This window comes from Gastrolobium bilobum, unplaced genomic scaffold (assembly GCF_033153095.1).
Source record: "Gastrolobium bilobum isolate Gb01-03AN ecotype WA unplaced genomic scaffold, APGP_CSIRO_Gbil_v1 utg3261, whole genome shotgun sequence".
NCBI lineage: Eukaryota > Viridiplantae > Streptophyta > Magnoliopsida > Fabales > Fabaceae > Gastrolobium > Gastrolobium bilobum.
The window spans coordinates 16,684-32,290 of NW_026899069.1; the positions used below are offsets into that span (position 1 = coordinate 16,684).

At 38.0% G+C, this 15,607-nt stretch overlaps 3 protein-coding genes across 3 annotated transcripts; 2 read left to right on the forward strand and 1 right to left on the reverse strand.

The window, feature by feature from the left end:
- Nucleotides 1-1,907: 1,907 nt before the first annotated feature.
- Nucleotides 1,908-3,872, forward strand: LOC133286888 (uncharacterized). The gene is made up of 2 exons (XM_061484388.1): nt 1,908-2,079; nt 3,028-3,872. The coding sequence occupies exon 2, from the start codon at nt 3,037-3,039 to the stop codon at nt 3,448-3,450; it is 414 nt and encodes a 137-aa protein (XP_061340372.1). The 5' UTR covers nt 1,908-2,079; nt 3,028-3,036; the 3' UTR covers nt 3,451-3,872.
- Nucleotides 3,873-8,595: 4,723 nt separating this feature from the next.
- Nucleotides 8,596-9,158, forward strand: LOC133286864 (uncharacterized). Its single transcript, XM_061484366.1, has 2 exons — nt 8,596-8,706; nt 8,775-9,158. Exons 1-2 carry the CDS (start codon nt 8,596-8,598, stop codon nt 9,156-9,158), a joined length of 495 nt encoding a protein of 164 aa, XP_061340350.1.
- Nucleotides 9,159-10,115: 957 nt separating this feature from the next.
- LOC133286866 (uncharacterized) lies at nt 10,116-12,170 on the reverse strand. The gene is made up of 3 exons (XM_061484367.1): nt 11,691-12,170; nt 11,469-11,525; nt 10,116-11,330 (listed from the first exon to the last, which is right to left on the reverse strand). The coding sequence occupies exons 1-3, from the start codon at nt 12,168-12,170 to the stop codon at nt 10,116-10,118; spliced, it is 1,752 nt and encodes a 583-aa protein (XP_061340351.1).
- Between the last annotated feature and the right edge of the window lie 3,437 nt (nt 12,171-15,607).

Sequence of the window (15,607 nt, forward strand, 5' to 3'; positions counted from 1 at the left end):
TATAATTTATTTATCTATTAAAAAAACTTCTGACCTTTGTAGTCTGTAATTTCGCAATAGCATAGTCCGTAAGTGATTATTATATTCACTTTAAATGAAACTTCTGACCTTTGTAGCAGAGTCACAGTGAACATGCGGTGAGGCCAAGCAAAGTCATTATTACATTCACTTTAAAAAACAAGTGGCTAAGAAACAACCACATAACACAGATTTCTTTTTTTTTTTTTTTTGAAAACATAACACATATTTTTATCCATGAGACATGGATAAAAATAATCCTTCTTTTCTTTTCTTTTTCTTCCTTTTCATTGTCACTTCTTTGCAACCCAACCCAGACCGCACATGATTCCGGCGAAGACAACGATGAACATGAGATCCCAGCAAGTTGCAACCACCAGACCGATCCGAACTGAGTTTCTTCATACTCGACGAGTTGGTCCCGAGTCAGCAACCGTCACCACATTCATCGTCACTTTCTTCTCCATTCTTCCTCTTCTTACAATTTATTTTTATATTTTATTTTTGAATTATTTTAATTTTACAAAAATTTCAAAAAATTTATGTTTATGTCCTTTGACCGTGTCCTATACGGTCAAAATTGCGTGTCGGGATAGTCAACGTGTCTAAAAATATTGATTGTGTGTCGAACACGTGTCGGTCGGAGCTCCGACACGCATTTAAAAAAAAAAATGCCGTGTCCGTCTTTGTAGTTTATATGTAGCAATATTTAATTATGTAAATTCAAAGTTAAATAGAAGGAAAAACAGTTATTCTAATTTATTTTTGGAATATCATCTTCTCATTCAATAATAGAAGGGAGATCTTTTGTTTCTGAGACAAAATCCTAGCGAACCCCACTTATAAAATAAAACAAAAAAAACAAAAGGTTTGGCACATTTTTCAAAGGGTCAGCCAGGAATCTTTTTCTTATCCAATTGTTGAAGAAGTATAAAACTCTTTATTTTTATATATTAAGTGATCTTTATTACATAAAAAATTATATATAGTTTTGTAGTTTTTATCACTAGCCTGCGGACATGCGCCCAAAACCTAGATATTATGGGCTAGCCTCACTTTTAGCTCAATTATTTAAGGGAATTAATTTTCTATTTTACATGAGAAAATTTGCTCATGCTACACTCATAATACATGAGTGGGGTCTACAAAGAGGACCGAAGACAAAAAAGTCAAGATGGAAGGAACCCACTCATATATTATGAGTGTAGCATGGAAAAATTTTCTCGTGTAAAATGAGAAAGCTATTTTCCATTATTTAAACTATTTCTTCTGTTTTACACATAGCAATTTATCACAAACAATTTTTTAGCCCAAAATTTTGAAAATACCAGGAGCAAATAGAGCAACATAATGGACCTCATTGTGCTTTTTTTTTTAAAAAAAAATTTATTTTGTAGAATAATTAATTAAATAAAAATTTTCTGCATTTTTTGTTTTAAAACTTAAAAATCAAAATACAAAACAAAAACAACTTATACATATTCTCTAATTTTGATTCTAAGAATTAGAAAAAGTTATAATTTTTAAAGTGTTTTTGCAAAATAAGTCTTATTAAACAGGTTTTTTTTTTTGGGATTGAAAATGAAAAATCTATTTTTGAAAACAGAATTCGAATAGGCCCATAGTTCTCACGAGAAACTACAAACAAAAATACCAAAACAAAAACTATTTGCAATGTTAATTGTCTCAAAAATAGTAGCCATATTAATAATAAGCTCATTTCTAAACGAATGTAATTTATGAAAGGGTCAATGATGGAAATATAAATCACGGATTTTACGTAATCTAGTTAATCTTGTAATTACATTTGTCAATTTTAGATCAGTTATCCATACATAAAGTTGATATACACTCGAATTGGAATTTTAAAAAGGCTATACATAAGAATTAAGAAATAGATCGAACACAATACTGTGTGTGTCCATTTTCGTCAGTTTATAAATGAAAGTGCAAAGTCAAAGTAGTTCGTTCTCTTTATCTGAAGTTGTCAAAGGGGAATCACCCTGCAAATAAGGGTACAGTGACATTGAGCATATCTAGCTACCCATCTGATCCGATCAGGTGAAAACTCATTTACGAGCCTCACTTCTATTTTTTTGTTAATAACTGACCAGTGAGCATTCGGTTTTTGTTAAGAATCTTTGGTTCTGTTTCTTGCATAGGTTTCTGCTGTACTTGTTAATAATGTTCCTTTTGTTGAGAAATAACTGGCAAATCTAGCTGCTTTATTATATATTCTCTTTGTGCTTGTATCTATGTGTGTTTTCTTCTTTGTTTGAAGTTTAAACCAACAACTCTTTTTCTGTGGTTATTTATTTCCTAGCGTCAGTCAGTAGTGTTGAGAATTTGATAAAATTCCTATAAATCTGATAATTATGTCTCAGTGGGAAGACACTCGCAGTGTACAGATGATTATGTCTTTTAATTGTGTATTGAAGCTTTTCTGTGATATTGTTGTGCATACCCCAAGCTTTTCATTCAAATAAGGATGAGTTACTGATTAGAATTTGAACATTTATCTGACTCAATAATTGGAAGGATATAAAACCTTATAAACCTGTTGATTAATTCTCTGTAGCTTCACTAGGTCCTGATCTTGAAACCTCATCATGTCACACAAGTATACCCCAAAATCTTATTCCTCCCCAATTGCAAAATGTAAAATCCTATTATCTTTGACCCCTTATCCTTCCCTTTTTTATTTTTTATTTTTGTTTTTGTTTTTTTTCTAAGTGAACAAAACTCATAATTTGTGCTAGAAACATAAATATTTTGTCATAAACTCATAACCACCCCTTTTTAGAGGTCCAATATCTATAAAGATTTATGTATAGCAGAATCCATTTGTTACTGAAATCTATATATAAAGGCTTTCTTAGTATGTGTTTATGCCTCCAGTATGGATGTGATTCCAAATTGTTCCCCATTTAATTTTAATTTTTGATACCAAGTTCAGTAAAAACTGAGTCTCTGTACTTGACAAACTATGGTTGATATTTGGTTGTTTAGAACTCAGAAATGGATGATGAAAGAGTGGTGCATACTGGAGGTTGCCATTGTAAGAGTGTAAAGTGGAAAGTGCTTGCTCCTTCTAGTGTTGTGGCATGGGACTGCAACTGCTCAATCTGCTACATGAGAATTAATACTCACTTTATTGTACCTGCTGACAATTTTGAGCTATTGGGAGATTCCGGGAAGTTTCTTACTACTTATACTTTTGGCACTCACATTGCAAAGCACACATTCTGTAAAATCTGTGGTATAACCTCATTCTATTATCCACGCTCAAATCCAGATGGGGTTGCAGTTACATTCAGGTGTGTTGACCCTGGAACCTTGACACACATTGAAATCAGGAATTTTGACGGGAAGAATTGGGAAAGCTCATATAATCAGACAGGCATCTCTTCGTGTTCAAAGGTGCAGAAGTAAATCCCATAACATAAAGGGACTAGAAAATAGTTGAGATCAAAAGCTATCCTGTATGAAGATTTTTGTTCCCTCAATACATTTTGTGTTGTTCATCCAAATACTCTGGAGTATGGACATGATAAATTTGACTGTTAAAGTGTACAAGTAATAACACATGTGATGGCACACGTGATCAGCACAAGGAGGATGAGTGAGTCTGTGATCTAGTTCCATAAGTTCTTCTGTTATGTAGTTGCGTGTAGCTGATATGTATACGGTTAATTGGTTTTGAGATTTATGGTGATTAGGTGTAATTTCTGTTGAAGCTAGTTGGTCTGTTTAGCTAGTCTTTCTTGTTTTCTTCCAGCTATATATGTACTTGTATCAGTAGATGAACTCAGTTTTCTCATATATGAATACCAGAAAGTCACATTCATAAGATGGTATCAGAGCTTCTTAGAAGCTCTGATACTCCATTCCTGTAACATCTGGCAACTTGCAAGGATCAACGACTATCCCCACACACTAACACGAGACTTTTCAGTGTGCTTTGTCCTCACTCGCACACTTTTTGTGAAAACTTCTCAGAAGGTCACCCATCCCAGAATTGTCCCATGTCAAGCACGCTTAACTATGGAGTTCTTTCGTTCCGGGCTATCGAAAAGTAGATGCATCTTGTTAGTATAGGTAGTACCAATTAATTCTTATAAGCTATTCCCAACTGTATCGTCCCATAATCCCTCTCTTTCGGGTGTTGATTTGATTCATTCATGTACCCCCAGCTACAAGATTTGGCATGAGCCGCTCATTGTCTGTGCCCTTTTGCACCGGCGATCACTCCCTGCCCTTGCCAGCACTTGGGACGTTACATGCCCACCAGCTTCCGCCTGGTTCGTCCTCGAACCTCACCGTACTGGAAGAGAAGCCCTGCTCTGATATCACTTGTAACGCCTGGCAACTTGCAAGGATCAACGACTATCCCCACACACTAACACGAGACTTTTCAGCGTGCTTTGTCCTCACTCGCACACTTCCCGAGAAAACTTCCCAGAAGGTCACCCATCCCAGAATTGTCCCATGTCAAGCACGCTTAACTATGGAGTTCTTTCGTTCCGGGCTATTGAAAAGTAGATGCATCTTGTTAGTATAGGTAGTACCAATTAATTCTTATAAGTTATTCCCTACTGTGCCGTCCCATACCAGCACAGTCTCTGGAATCCCTCTCTTTCGGGTGTTGATTCGATTCATTCATGTACCCCCAGCTACAAGATTTGGCATGAACCGCTCATTGTCTGTGCCCTTTCGCACCGGCGATCACTCCATGCCTTTGCCAGCACTTGGGACGTTACATGCCCACCAGCTTCCGCCTGGTTCGTCCTCGAACCACACCGTACTGGAAGAGAAGCCCTGCTCTGATACCACTTGTAACGCCTGACAACTTGCAAGGATCAACAACTATCCCCACACACTAACACGAGACTTTTCAGCGTGCTTTGTCCTCACTCGCACACTTCCCGGGAAAACTTTCCAGAAGGTCATCCATCCCTGAATTTCCCCATGTCAAGCACGTTTAACTATGGAGTTCTTTTGTTTCGGTCTACCGAAAAGTAGATGCATCTTGTTAGTATAGGTAGTACAAATTAATTCTTATACGATATTCCCAATTGTGTCGTCCCATACCAGCACAGTTTCTGGAATCCCTCTCTTTCGGGTGTTGATTCGATTCATTCATGTACCCCCAGCTACAAGATTTGGCATGAGCCGCTCATTGTATGTGCCCTTTCGCACCGGCGATCACTCCCTGCCCTTGCCAGCACTTAGGACGTTACAATTCCTTTTTTCACTGTTTCAAAGATACCTGTCTTCTGTTGCTTTGATTTCAACATGGTGAATCAGAGCTTAGACTTTGATTTCATCACAAATCCTTCTCACCCGTACTTCCTTCATCCAAGCAATGGAAGCACAAAGCCATGTCTATGGCATTATTATCAAAGATCAAAACCTTTCATCGATGGAAGCCCACAACAACCTCCAGCAATGGATCATTCGTTCACTGCATGGCAACAAGGTAACACCATTGTGTTGCTTTGGATCCACCATTCCATTTCTCCATCAATCCTACAATCAATTCTCTGGATAGATAAAGCACAAGACGCGTGGAGAGATCTGAAGGAAAGGTTTTCACAAGCGGACATTTTCAGAATCCCAGACTTGCAGGAAATATTTACAAGTTGAGGCAATGAGACAAAAGCATTAGCGAATACTTCACGCACTTGAAAGGTTTGTGCAATGCGTTAGAAAGTTTGAGACCAATTCCTACTTGTCAATGTGCAATGGCATGCAACTGTCTTGCATTGCTTGAAATTCATGTTCGAAGAGATCAAGATCACCATCTAAAGAAAATGGAAAAGCTCTCAGTTTGATTTGCTCCTCATCTACTCCTCGTGGCTTCATAGTACTGCATATCACATGGACCTCCTTCAGATGCTTATGAGGATCCTCACCTTCAAGACCATGGAAATTTGGCAGCAAATGAATCAAACCAGGTTTTAAGTCAAATGCAACATCTAAATCAGGATAACGAATACATAATGGCTAGGATAACGAATACATAATGGCTTATAGTTTTCAACATCAGGTTCAGCCAATTGTTTCAAATTTCTGTTATCCATGATTTCAGAATTAACTACAGAATTATTAGAAGAAGTGAAATCTACTCTATCAAAAGAACTAGAACAATTAAAATCTGTATGCTCAGAAATAGGATCAAGTTCAACAATTCAAATATAAGTTAACCAATGAGCTCTTCTAACAGCATGCAATGTTATCTCTATTCCAGGATCAAATGCAAACAAATCATGAACATTGATATTACTCCTAGTCATGCATAGGGGTGGCAAAACGGGTCGGCCCGCCCCGACCCGCTGTCAACCTGCCAAAAACGGGTTGGCCCGCCCCGACTCGCCGCTTGAATGTGGGTTGAAAACCCCAACCCACCCTGTTTTATGGTGGGTTAGCAGGTCAACCCGCCTAAAAAAAAAATAATAATTAAAAATTAAAAATAAATTATATTTTATTAATTTTATAACATTAATTATTTTTATTTCACACTTCCCTTAATTTTTTTCCAATCTCAAGTCTAAATGTATGCTAATATTCAATCAAATATTCTTTAGGGATTTATTTTTGTCTCCATATATAGATAACATTTGTCATAAATAAAGATTTTCTTCTCTATTTTTTCTAGGGAGTGCTAAGATAAAAAAAAATTGGGTATTGCAAAAGCTTAAAGACAAATAAAATACTACCTAATAGTAAAAAAAAAAAAACTGACCCGGGGGGCCGACCGGCCGCTAACTCATTTTGATCCACAACCCAACGGGGCGGGTTGGTGGGTTAAGATGTGTAACCAAATTCGCCCCGTTTTGGCAGGTTGGCCCATCAGGTTCAGCCCATATTGCCACCTCTAGTCATGCATCTTAGGCGCAGACAGAAAGCAAAAAGTACTATTGAATATATGAAAACACACGAAACTTATGAAAAACAATGAAAATAAATATAGAAAAAATAGCAAACGATTTTTAAAAATTATGAGACTACAACACAAAAATTCTAATCATACCAAAGAACTTAGAAATCAAATAAAATTTTTAAAAAATAAAAAGAAATAGTAAATGAAGGAATTTGGCTAAAATTGGGCCTGCATCATGACCAGGATGATTGCCTCCTTCAGCTCACTAATTTTCAGAGCGATCAGAGCAAGCCGAACAAGTGCAAAAATACCCGATACGTCCTGAAATGACAAAGAAACAGCAAAAAGGGTTAGTAAACGACAAAATTTCACGAAATTAAAGGATTAGAACTAATTGAAACCTTAAGAACGATCTGGATAAGACAGTCGTCTTTCCAATCACCAAAAACACCCAAAATCGCGAAAGAACTAATTAAACTAAAACGATTAATAACCTATCCTACTAAAAGAGAACAAAACGAAAACTAAGAATTCAAGAAAAATATGGTCAAAATAAAAAGGATTAATATTCAGAACGAAAAAGTAAGAAGAATGATAAAAACCGATGCGATTTCTCTGGCAACGAAGCCAAATTTGACACGAACTGTCGAACTTGCACAAATTAATAAAATCATGTTTCTTAATTTTTGTAGCAAAGCGTCAACCTGAGTCGTCTCACAAGGAAATTGCAAGGATTAAAATCGCAGATTAAAAATAGAAAATAAAAGGGGGAGGTTTGTTTGCTTAAAATAAAATAAAATAGAGAGTAAAAATTGAAACTGAAATTTGTAATTAAAATAACCAACCTAAGGTTAGGATTCCTAAGACGTCTCTCCTCGAATAAAAAGATACCAAATTAGTGATTGACCTCAATTGAATCAGAATCTTTGTATACAATTGAGAACCCTCTCTAAGCGATCGCCTAGAGTTTGATCAAATACGGTGCTTCTACTCATACAATCGCAGAGTATTAGCCTGTTTGACTTAAGATCATATGGTTAATCAACTAATCATCTAATCTGATGATTAATCTTTTTTACTAATCATAATTGCGAATCTCATATTGAATATCCACAGACGCACGATATCAATATGTGTTTGGAAGATAAACGAATCTGATTAAAATGAAGAGTAAATACCCTTTTTGGTCCCTAGCAATATTAGCGAAATCCATTTTAGTCCCAGACAATGTAAAAGTACCAAATTGGTCCCTAAAGTTATGAAAAAAGGGCAACGTTAGTCCTTCTGTCAACTCCTCCGTCACGGTCAAACTAACGGTGCTCATGTGGCACGTTATCTGCTGACGCGGACTCCACGGTGGACACGGTGGAAAGCTGGACGACGACGGTGGACACCCATGGAAAGCGCGACGTCGTTTTACTTGAATGCAATTAATTGATAAAACCCAAATAATGAACCCTAAAATTGAAAAAAACTGAAATGCCTTCAATAGAACCCTAAACCGGAAACTCCATCCCCCAAATTGATGAGCAAATCTGTAAACAGCAAAACGCCGCCAGAAAGTTTGCACTTTGATGATTGAAACTCGACGAAAGACATTAAGCCATCAACCGGATTTCTGGGCGTGGGAGAAGATGAGTGTTTCTTCTGGCATGGGGGGGTCAAGTGAGAGTAAATCAATGGGGGGAAGAACAATGGCAAGGACCACTGGTTGGAGGTGCAAATGTGGGAGACAAAGTATTGTCTATACCTCCAAAACTGAGAGGAACCCAAACAGGGCTTTCCTTGGGTGTCCTAACTTCAAGGTACGAATTTGTAATCTACTCCTTTACTGAGTTGGAACACTTGCTAACCATGGTGTTTATTTTTTCAGGTGAAGAAGCCCTATTGTGATTTTTTTAGATGGGTAGATGACATGTGTAATGAACCCATGGAACTGGAAGAAGCAAGAATTCACACTGTGGAGTTGGATGTTGCTGAAATTAACTTCAAGTTGAAGTATGTGGAGATGATGATGAGAGAGCAAGATGTGAAGATTACTGAGCAAGGAATGAAGCTTCATCAGCAGGAAAGAAAACTGAATGATGTATACCTGAAGATGGTGGAGGAGTTAGTTAGGATGGACAAAAAAATTAGGACAGTTGATAGGTCAGCTAGAGTCTTAGGTGCTTGTGTGGGTATGATCAGGATCTATATGTTTGTTGTTAGTGTGGTAAAAGTGAAAAAAAGTGACCCAAATGTATTTTTGCTTCAGTGAATTGTAATGAGTACTCCTTCCTGTTGTTAGTTCAAATCTGTTTGTGTGTATTATCATATGGCCTATTATAAAAAAGCCTTGAATGTATTCCTTAATATATTATGGCATTATATATTATTGCATAGATAGGCATCGAATGAAGGATAAAAGATTGCTACATTGTATCACAAACAGATATAGATTGCTACTGATATAGACACATAACTCATGACATTGCTGATACAGAAGTTGCATATTGTTATGCATATTTTGTTACTGATTGCAAAACACGAGAACCAATTAGGTCCCTGGCAATGTTAGTCGAGGGTCGTTTTGGTCCCTGACAAAGTGCACGGGGCACTTATTGGTCCTTGATTCTAGAATTATAGGACATGAGTTGTTGATGTCCAAATCAACAAAATGCAGCACTCATTTTAAAAAACAGTAGTGCATTACATCAGATACACTTGCTGTCCCTGACTTATATGCTTTTGAATGCAGTCCAGATCAACAAAATAGAAGTATCACAAAAATGCAGCGGGTAGAGGTCCAAATTGGTCCCCGACAATGATTGTCGGGGTCCTAATTGGTCCCTGCATCCAGAAAATTGGACATGATCTGTTTAATCAGTAACACAGCACAAACCTGCACCAGAATGCAAATATGGCAGCTAAATGACCAACAACAAGCTAACTCAGTTAAAAAACATAAAATGGACATGAACTTATCACATTCATCAAAATGAACTTATCACATTCCTACAACTACAAACCAGTAGTGCATTACAAATAAAAGTCAACTGATAGAAATTACAAGTGAGGCCTATAAATACAATCTTGGCCATGCATCAAAATGATTACATGATATCTGTAAAAGGCCTCCCAAAAAAAATGGCCAGAATGTACAAAAAAAGGGCATTATATCCACTCATTTTCAGTTGGCTCATGCACTACTCCCTTGTTCGTCTTCATCAGCAGCTCATTTTCTTGAGGATCGCCTTGGTGGCATAAAACCAGGTGTTGTCATGAAGTGCATAAATCTGCTTCGTGTGCCAGTGCTGGCTGCCTTAATTGTCTCTTCAGTCAACACTGCATTTGCTTCTTCTGGATTTGAAGGAGGTGGGCTGCATCCTCTCAAGTTGATTTGTTGTGCCTGAGAACTACCAATTTCTGACGGGCCTCCTTGACTTAATGGGATTTCATTTACTGAGTCTGTGCCAATCCTCACAGATTGTGGTCTTGCTTGGCTCTTGTCTGTTTTGGAAGCTGCTGGCCCCTTACAACTCTTGCCATAGTGTCCAGTCTGACCACACTTACTACATTTGGCTTCATATGTCCTTTTAACTTTCTTTGTCATGCTCCCTTGGTCTTCAGTTGGGTCCTTCTTCCTGTGTTTCTTGGGTCGCTCAATTGGCCTTTTCAGTTTTGGTGGAAGAGGTTTAGGTTCATCAGATGCAGGCCAATACTTGTCCGAGTTCACTGGGTTTAAGGTGTGCTCATATGTGGCATGCAATGCATCAACTGTAAGCCATTGATGGACATAGTTCTCGGCTGGCTCGTTTTTGTGACAAATTGCTGCTATAGCATGCTCACAAGGCAGTCCAGTCAACTGCCATACATTGCATGCACATGCATGTGTTGTTAAATTGACTCCAACTCTATCACTTTTCCCACTGACCTCATACATATCTTGCTGCAGATTTCCAGTCCAAGTGGGTGTCCATGAATTGCTAAGAACCTTTAACTGATCCAGTTTCAATTGCTGAGCATGAGCTATTTTACCCCGAACAGTTCCTAACACCCTCTGATGTGCAGCCATCCTCCTCATAATGTAGCATCTCAGTTCCTCCAATAGAGTGATAATCAGTTTTGACCTATATCCAACGATCTTGGCATTCCATACCTCTGCCATGTTGTTTGTGATATTATCACATTTAGACCAGTGGCTGAAATAAGCTTTCACCCAACTTGAGGGCTGGATGCCATCCAAGTACTTCCATGCAGCCTCATTCTTTACTTTCAATCGTGCCATGCATTGCTGGAACTGGGGGACAGTGGTGCATCTTGAACACTCCCAAACCATGGCTCGAATTGCCTTGTCTTTCCATTGCTTTATGAAATTCTTCCAAACGTGCTGCACACAAAAACGATGATATGCACTAGGCATCACCTCTTGCAGTGCTGGAATCAGCCCCTACACACAGACACACAAAAAAAGGTATCACAAAAACATATATAGATTGCCACAAAGTGTTGCTGAATCAAATAGACGAGGATCAAATAGGTCCCTGGCAATTGCCATCGAGGGTCGTTATGGTCCCTGACAAATTGCACGAGGGACTAATTGGTCCCTGACATTATCAGGAATGCACTTAACATCAGAAATGCACTAAACATCAGCAATGCACTTAACATCAGCAATGCAGTTAAAAATGCAGTTTATGTAATCATGATAGGGTCAGCAATGCAGGTAAATAACAGCAGAAAAAAATCATTCAACAATTGGATCAATCTGAATACTTAAGCAAGTTGAAATGAAACAAGCTTAACACACCTTCTGTTGGTCAGAAATAAAATTCCATCCAAACACTGCGTTAGGGCCAATATCTTCCTGTAATAGGGTTAAAAACCACTTCCAGTTCTCTTTTGTTTCACTATCAACAATTGCATATGCAATGACATAGAAACTTTTGTTGGCATCCTCACCAACTGCACTTAACAATTGACCTCCATAATATCCTTTCAAGAAACATCCATCCAAACCAATTAAGGGCCTGCAGCCAGCTTTGAACCCTTTCTTGCATGCATCCAGACAAATGTACAACTTAGAAAATATGGGAGAGGAGTTCGGATCAGGTTGTGGGATCACTTGCATTTGACATGTAGACCCTGGATTGCTTCTCAATAGCTCACCTAAGTAGTCTCTCAATTTTGCGTACTGTTCTTTTTCGCACCCTTCTATTTTGGCCTTGGCTTTCTGAAGTGCTTTGGTCACTTTCTTCAAATGGACATGAACTTTGTACTCCTCTTTCATGTGGTCGTAGGCCTCAGCCCTTGTCATGTTCGGTTGTGTCTAGCCTTTTTTCTAACTTCTTCGCAACCCAATCCCTACTTGCCCTCTTGTTTCTAAAAAGTCTGCAGCAAGTGTGTATGTTATTAAAAGTCTTGATTTGGAAAGCTTTCATTTTGTTGTTCCACGAACAGTAAATCGTCCAATCACATTCATCATTACTACACTTTGCTCGGGCCCTTACTTTGTCATTCTTCAGCCACTTGAATTGTCTTCCTAGATCAATACTGTAGTCTTTGACAGCATTTTTAAATAATTGAAGACTCGCAAACTCCATTCCTACCTCTAAGTGCACATGACCAAAATCCTCATGCACATTAAATTTTGGATTGACAACCTTTTCATCCTCTTCAGCACCACTTGAAGGAGGCGTGTTCAACTCTTCAGAGTTATACCCATACCCACCCTCCTCGAAAGACATTGACTTATCCTCCTCTTCCATTGTATCTTCCCTTGCCACATCTTCAACCTTCTTTTTTTTCGTTCTCTTTTGCTTTTTTTTTCCAGCAGCTTTACCCTTCCCCTTGCACTCCTCTTCACTCTCTGTTTCTGTATCATACATAGGTGGAGGAGGATTATTTGCCTCATCCTCCACACTATCTTCTGAATCAGTAGAAAACCCATGACCACTGCCACCATCATCCTCCAACCCATGACCACTGCCACCCTCATCCTCCAACCCATCACCACTGCCACCTTCATCCTCCAACCCATCACCACTGCCACCCTCATCCTCCAACCCATCACCACTGCCACCCTCATGTGCATGTGCAATAACTTCTTCTGGTGAAACATAGACAGGGGTTGCAATGCAATCTTCAAAATAAATTTCTATGAGATTGCCATTACTCAATGCAGCCTTGACCATCTCCACAATATCAGCGTCCGTATTCAAAGGCCTTAAACCTACATCTAAATCCGTTGCGTTTGGCATGAGCCACAACATTTGCTTACACGTCTCATACCCATAACCCTTGAACAGAGTATCAAGGTCACGCAGGTTGACGAAGTCAGCATCCATCTCAGGTAAGTCAACCATTTTGCCATTTACATAGGTTAGGACCCCTTTATCATCTCTCCTCAACACACCCCTATGATGATACCTTATCACTATGTATTCATCCATCTGGAAAAAAAAGCAACACAGGGCTGTAAATTACAATATATTCATGCGAACATCAGGGGCCACAAACCAATTTAAAAAATGGCAATAACCATGTACATCAAACTCATCACTGCCGAGAGGGGGGACAAGCCAATAACGTGGAAAAAAATTGCACCTTTACAAATTATGCATGCTCTAAAAAATTGGTGACCACAATGCACTAAAAAATGGCAATATACTTTACAAACCGGTAATGAAGGGGACCACATACATAAATGGGTATTTTTTTTAACCCTAACCATGATAACTCACAATGGAGCGCACATGGGGGACCATTCTCCAACAAAGAATAGACAACATCAGGTGATGGGGGACCACAAATATTGAAGATTTCCTAAAAAAACACTTACCTGCATGTAAGAAAACCAGCACACTCGAACTTCCCTTAACCACCACAGGACCAGCCTTTCGACAACCTTCAAAGTCCACGCTTGATTGCCTTCCCTGCAACCACCGTCTTCGACAACCCTCGCCGTTCAACGAAGCTTCCAGTGGAGGTCAACAATGGTCTTCCAATCATATGCAATAACTTAGTGAAAAAAATGAGTCTCCACGGTTACTTGCAGTGTTGGTGCCTCTTCATTTCTGAAGAATAAAACGACGTCGTTTGTCCTTTGGAAAGCTTTACTATCCTTTTCATTCAAAACGTCGTCGTCCAGCTTTCCACCGTGTCCACCGTGGAGTCCGCGTCAGCAGATAACGTGCCACATGAGCACCGTTAGTTTGACCGTGACGGAGGAGTTGACAGAAGGACTAACGTGGCCCTTTTTTCATAACTTTAGGGACCAATTTGGTACTTTTACATTGTCAGGGACTAAAATGGATTTCGCTAATATTGCTAGGGACCAAAATGGGTATTTACTCTAAAATGAAAATACCAAATCCTCTAGACTCTTCCATGGAATCCATTAGCCTTAGGTTGATTAAAGGGTTCTTAGCCTCGCATAGCTAAGGTAAGCATAATTAAAAATTAAAAAGAAGAAAAAGAAAAGATGAAGAAGAAGAACAAAATTGAATTAAAATCTCCAGAGATAATTTGTCGATCATACCAACTCCCAAAACAAAGACTGCCGACAAGTTTCCTAAACGAACCATTTTAAACTCATCCAAACTGGGTTAGGGTTCAACTAATGTCGGCCCATAATAAAAATAAAAACAGAATGAAAACTAAACAAATGGTCTTAGGCCTAAACAATATTGGGTTCTAATTACAAACTTAAATCAATAAATCTCCAGCAATTAACGTTCGATTTGGGCTCTAATTTAGACCATCCTCCTGTCTGAACTGGGCTTTCTTGTCTTCATAGCATTTGTAGCCCAGTTATCTTAAAACGCAACAAGAATGGAGTCAATCGGACACCTGTGGAGTGAGATATAGTCAAAATACTAAAGTAACGCAAAGCTGGGAATTAATGACGAAAATAAATTAAACCCAATAAATAACCAAAAATTTAATTTAACCCAAAAGACCATTATTTTCATTCCAAATACTCCTAAAATACTAATCAAGAGTAATAAATAAGTGCAATAAAATATCATTTTTTGTTTTGTCATATACAACATGTTCCCTATCATATAGTCATTTCTGTTTTAATGTTACCACTACTGTTGAACCAAAGTCATATGCTGAAGCTTCTAGGGTGTGCATGACAACCATCTGAGAATTAATTTTTTTTTTTAATTTCTGTTTCCGGGAACAGAAATAGATAGAAACAACATTTGGTAAAATCAATTTATTTTTTTTATTCCTGGGATGAACCAGTTTAATTTTAGAGTTGGGAATAAAAAAAAGAAATAGAAAATTTTTCATTCTCCTTCTAGGTCCCAAAAAGAGAAACATTTTTCTGTTTTTCTTTTTATCATTCACTACTTTCAACCCTTTCTCTAAAAAAAAAAGACGCCTCATGCCCCTTCCTCCTTCGACGCTTTTGCCTTCTGTAAGTTTTTTTCTCTTTTCCTCTCTTCCCATCTTTTCTCCTTTGCTTTTTTCTTCTAACATTCTTCTCCTTCCTTCTTCATTCTTCTTTTCTCCCCTACTGTTGCAACTTCTCTGTTTCGTTTTTATCCACTATTGTTGTTTTTTCTCACTTTGCTTCATTTTTCTATTGTGATTCCAGGTAAATTCAAACTCTAATCCAATTTTTTATTTGATTAATTTTGATATCTTGCTTTGGGGTTTTTGGCAGGGGTCAATTTAATCTTTGTTTTTGTTTTGATTTTTTTAATTCTTACGTTG

Coding starts and splice junctions, on each gene's coding strand:
- LOC133286888 (XM_061484388.1), top strand. CDS start 3,037: ATGGATGATGAAAGAGTGGTGCATACTGGAGGTTGCCATTGTAAGAGT.
- LOC133286864 (XM_061484366.1), top strand. CDS start 8,596: ATGGCAAGGACCACTGGTTGGAGGTGCAAATGTGGGAGACAAAGTATT. Junction 8,707..8,774: donor TTGGGTGTCCTAACTTCAAG/GTACGAATTTGT, acceptor TTATTTTTTCAG/GTGAAGAAGCCCTATTGTGA.
- LOC133286866 (XM_061484367.1), bottom strand. CDS start 12,170: ATGAAAGAGGAGTACAAAGTTCATGTCCATTTGAAGAAAGTGACCAAA. Junction 11,526..11,690: donor TTATTTCTGACCAACAGAAG/GTGTGTTAAGCT, acceptor GCTGATGTTTAG/TGCATTTCTGATGTTAAGTG. Junction 11,331..11,468: donor GGGACCAATTAGTCCCTCGT/GCAATTTGTCAG, acceptor GTCTGTGTGTAG/GGGCTGATTCCAGCACTGCA.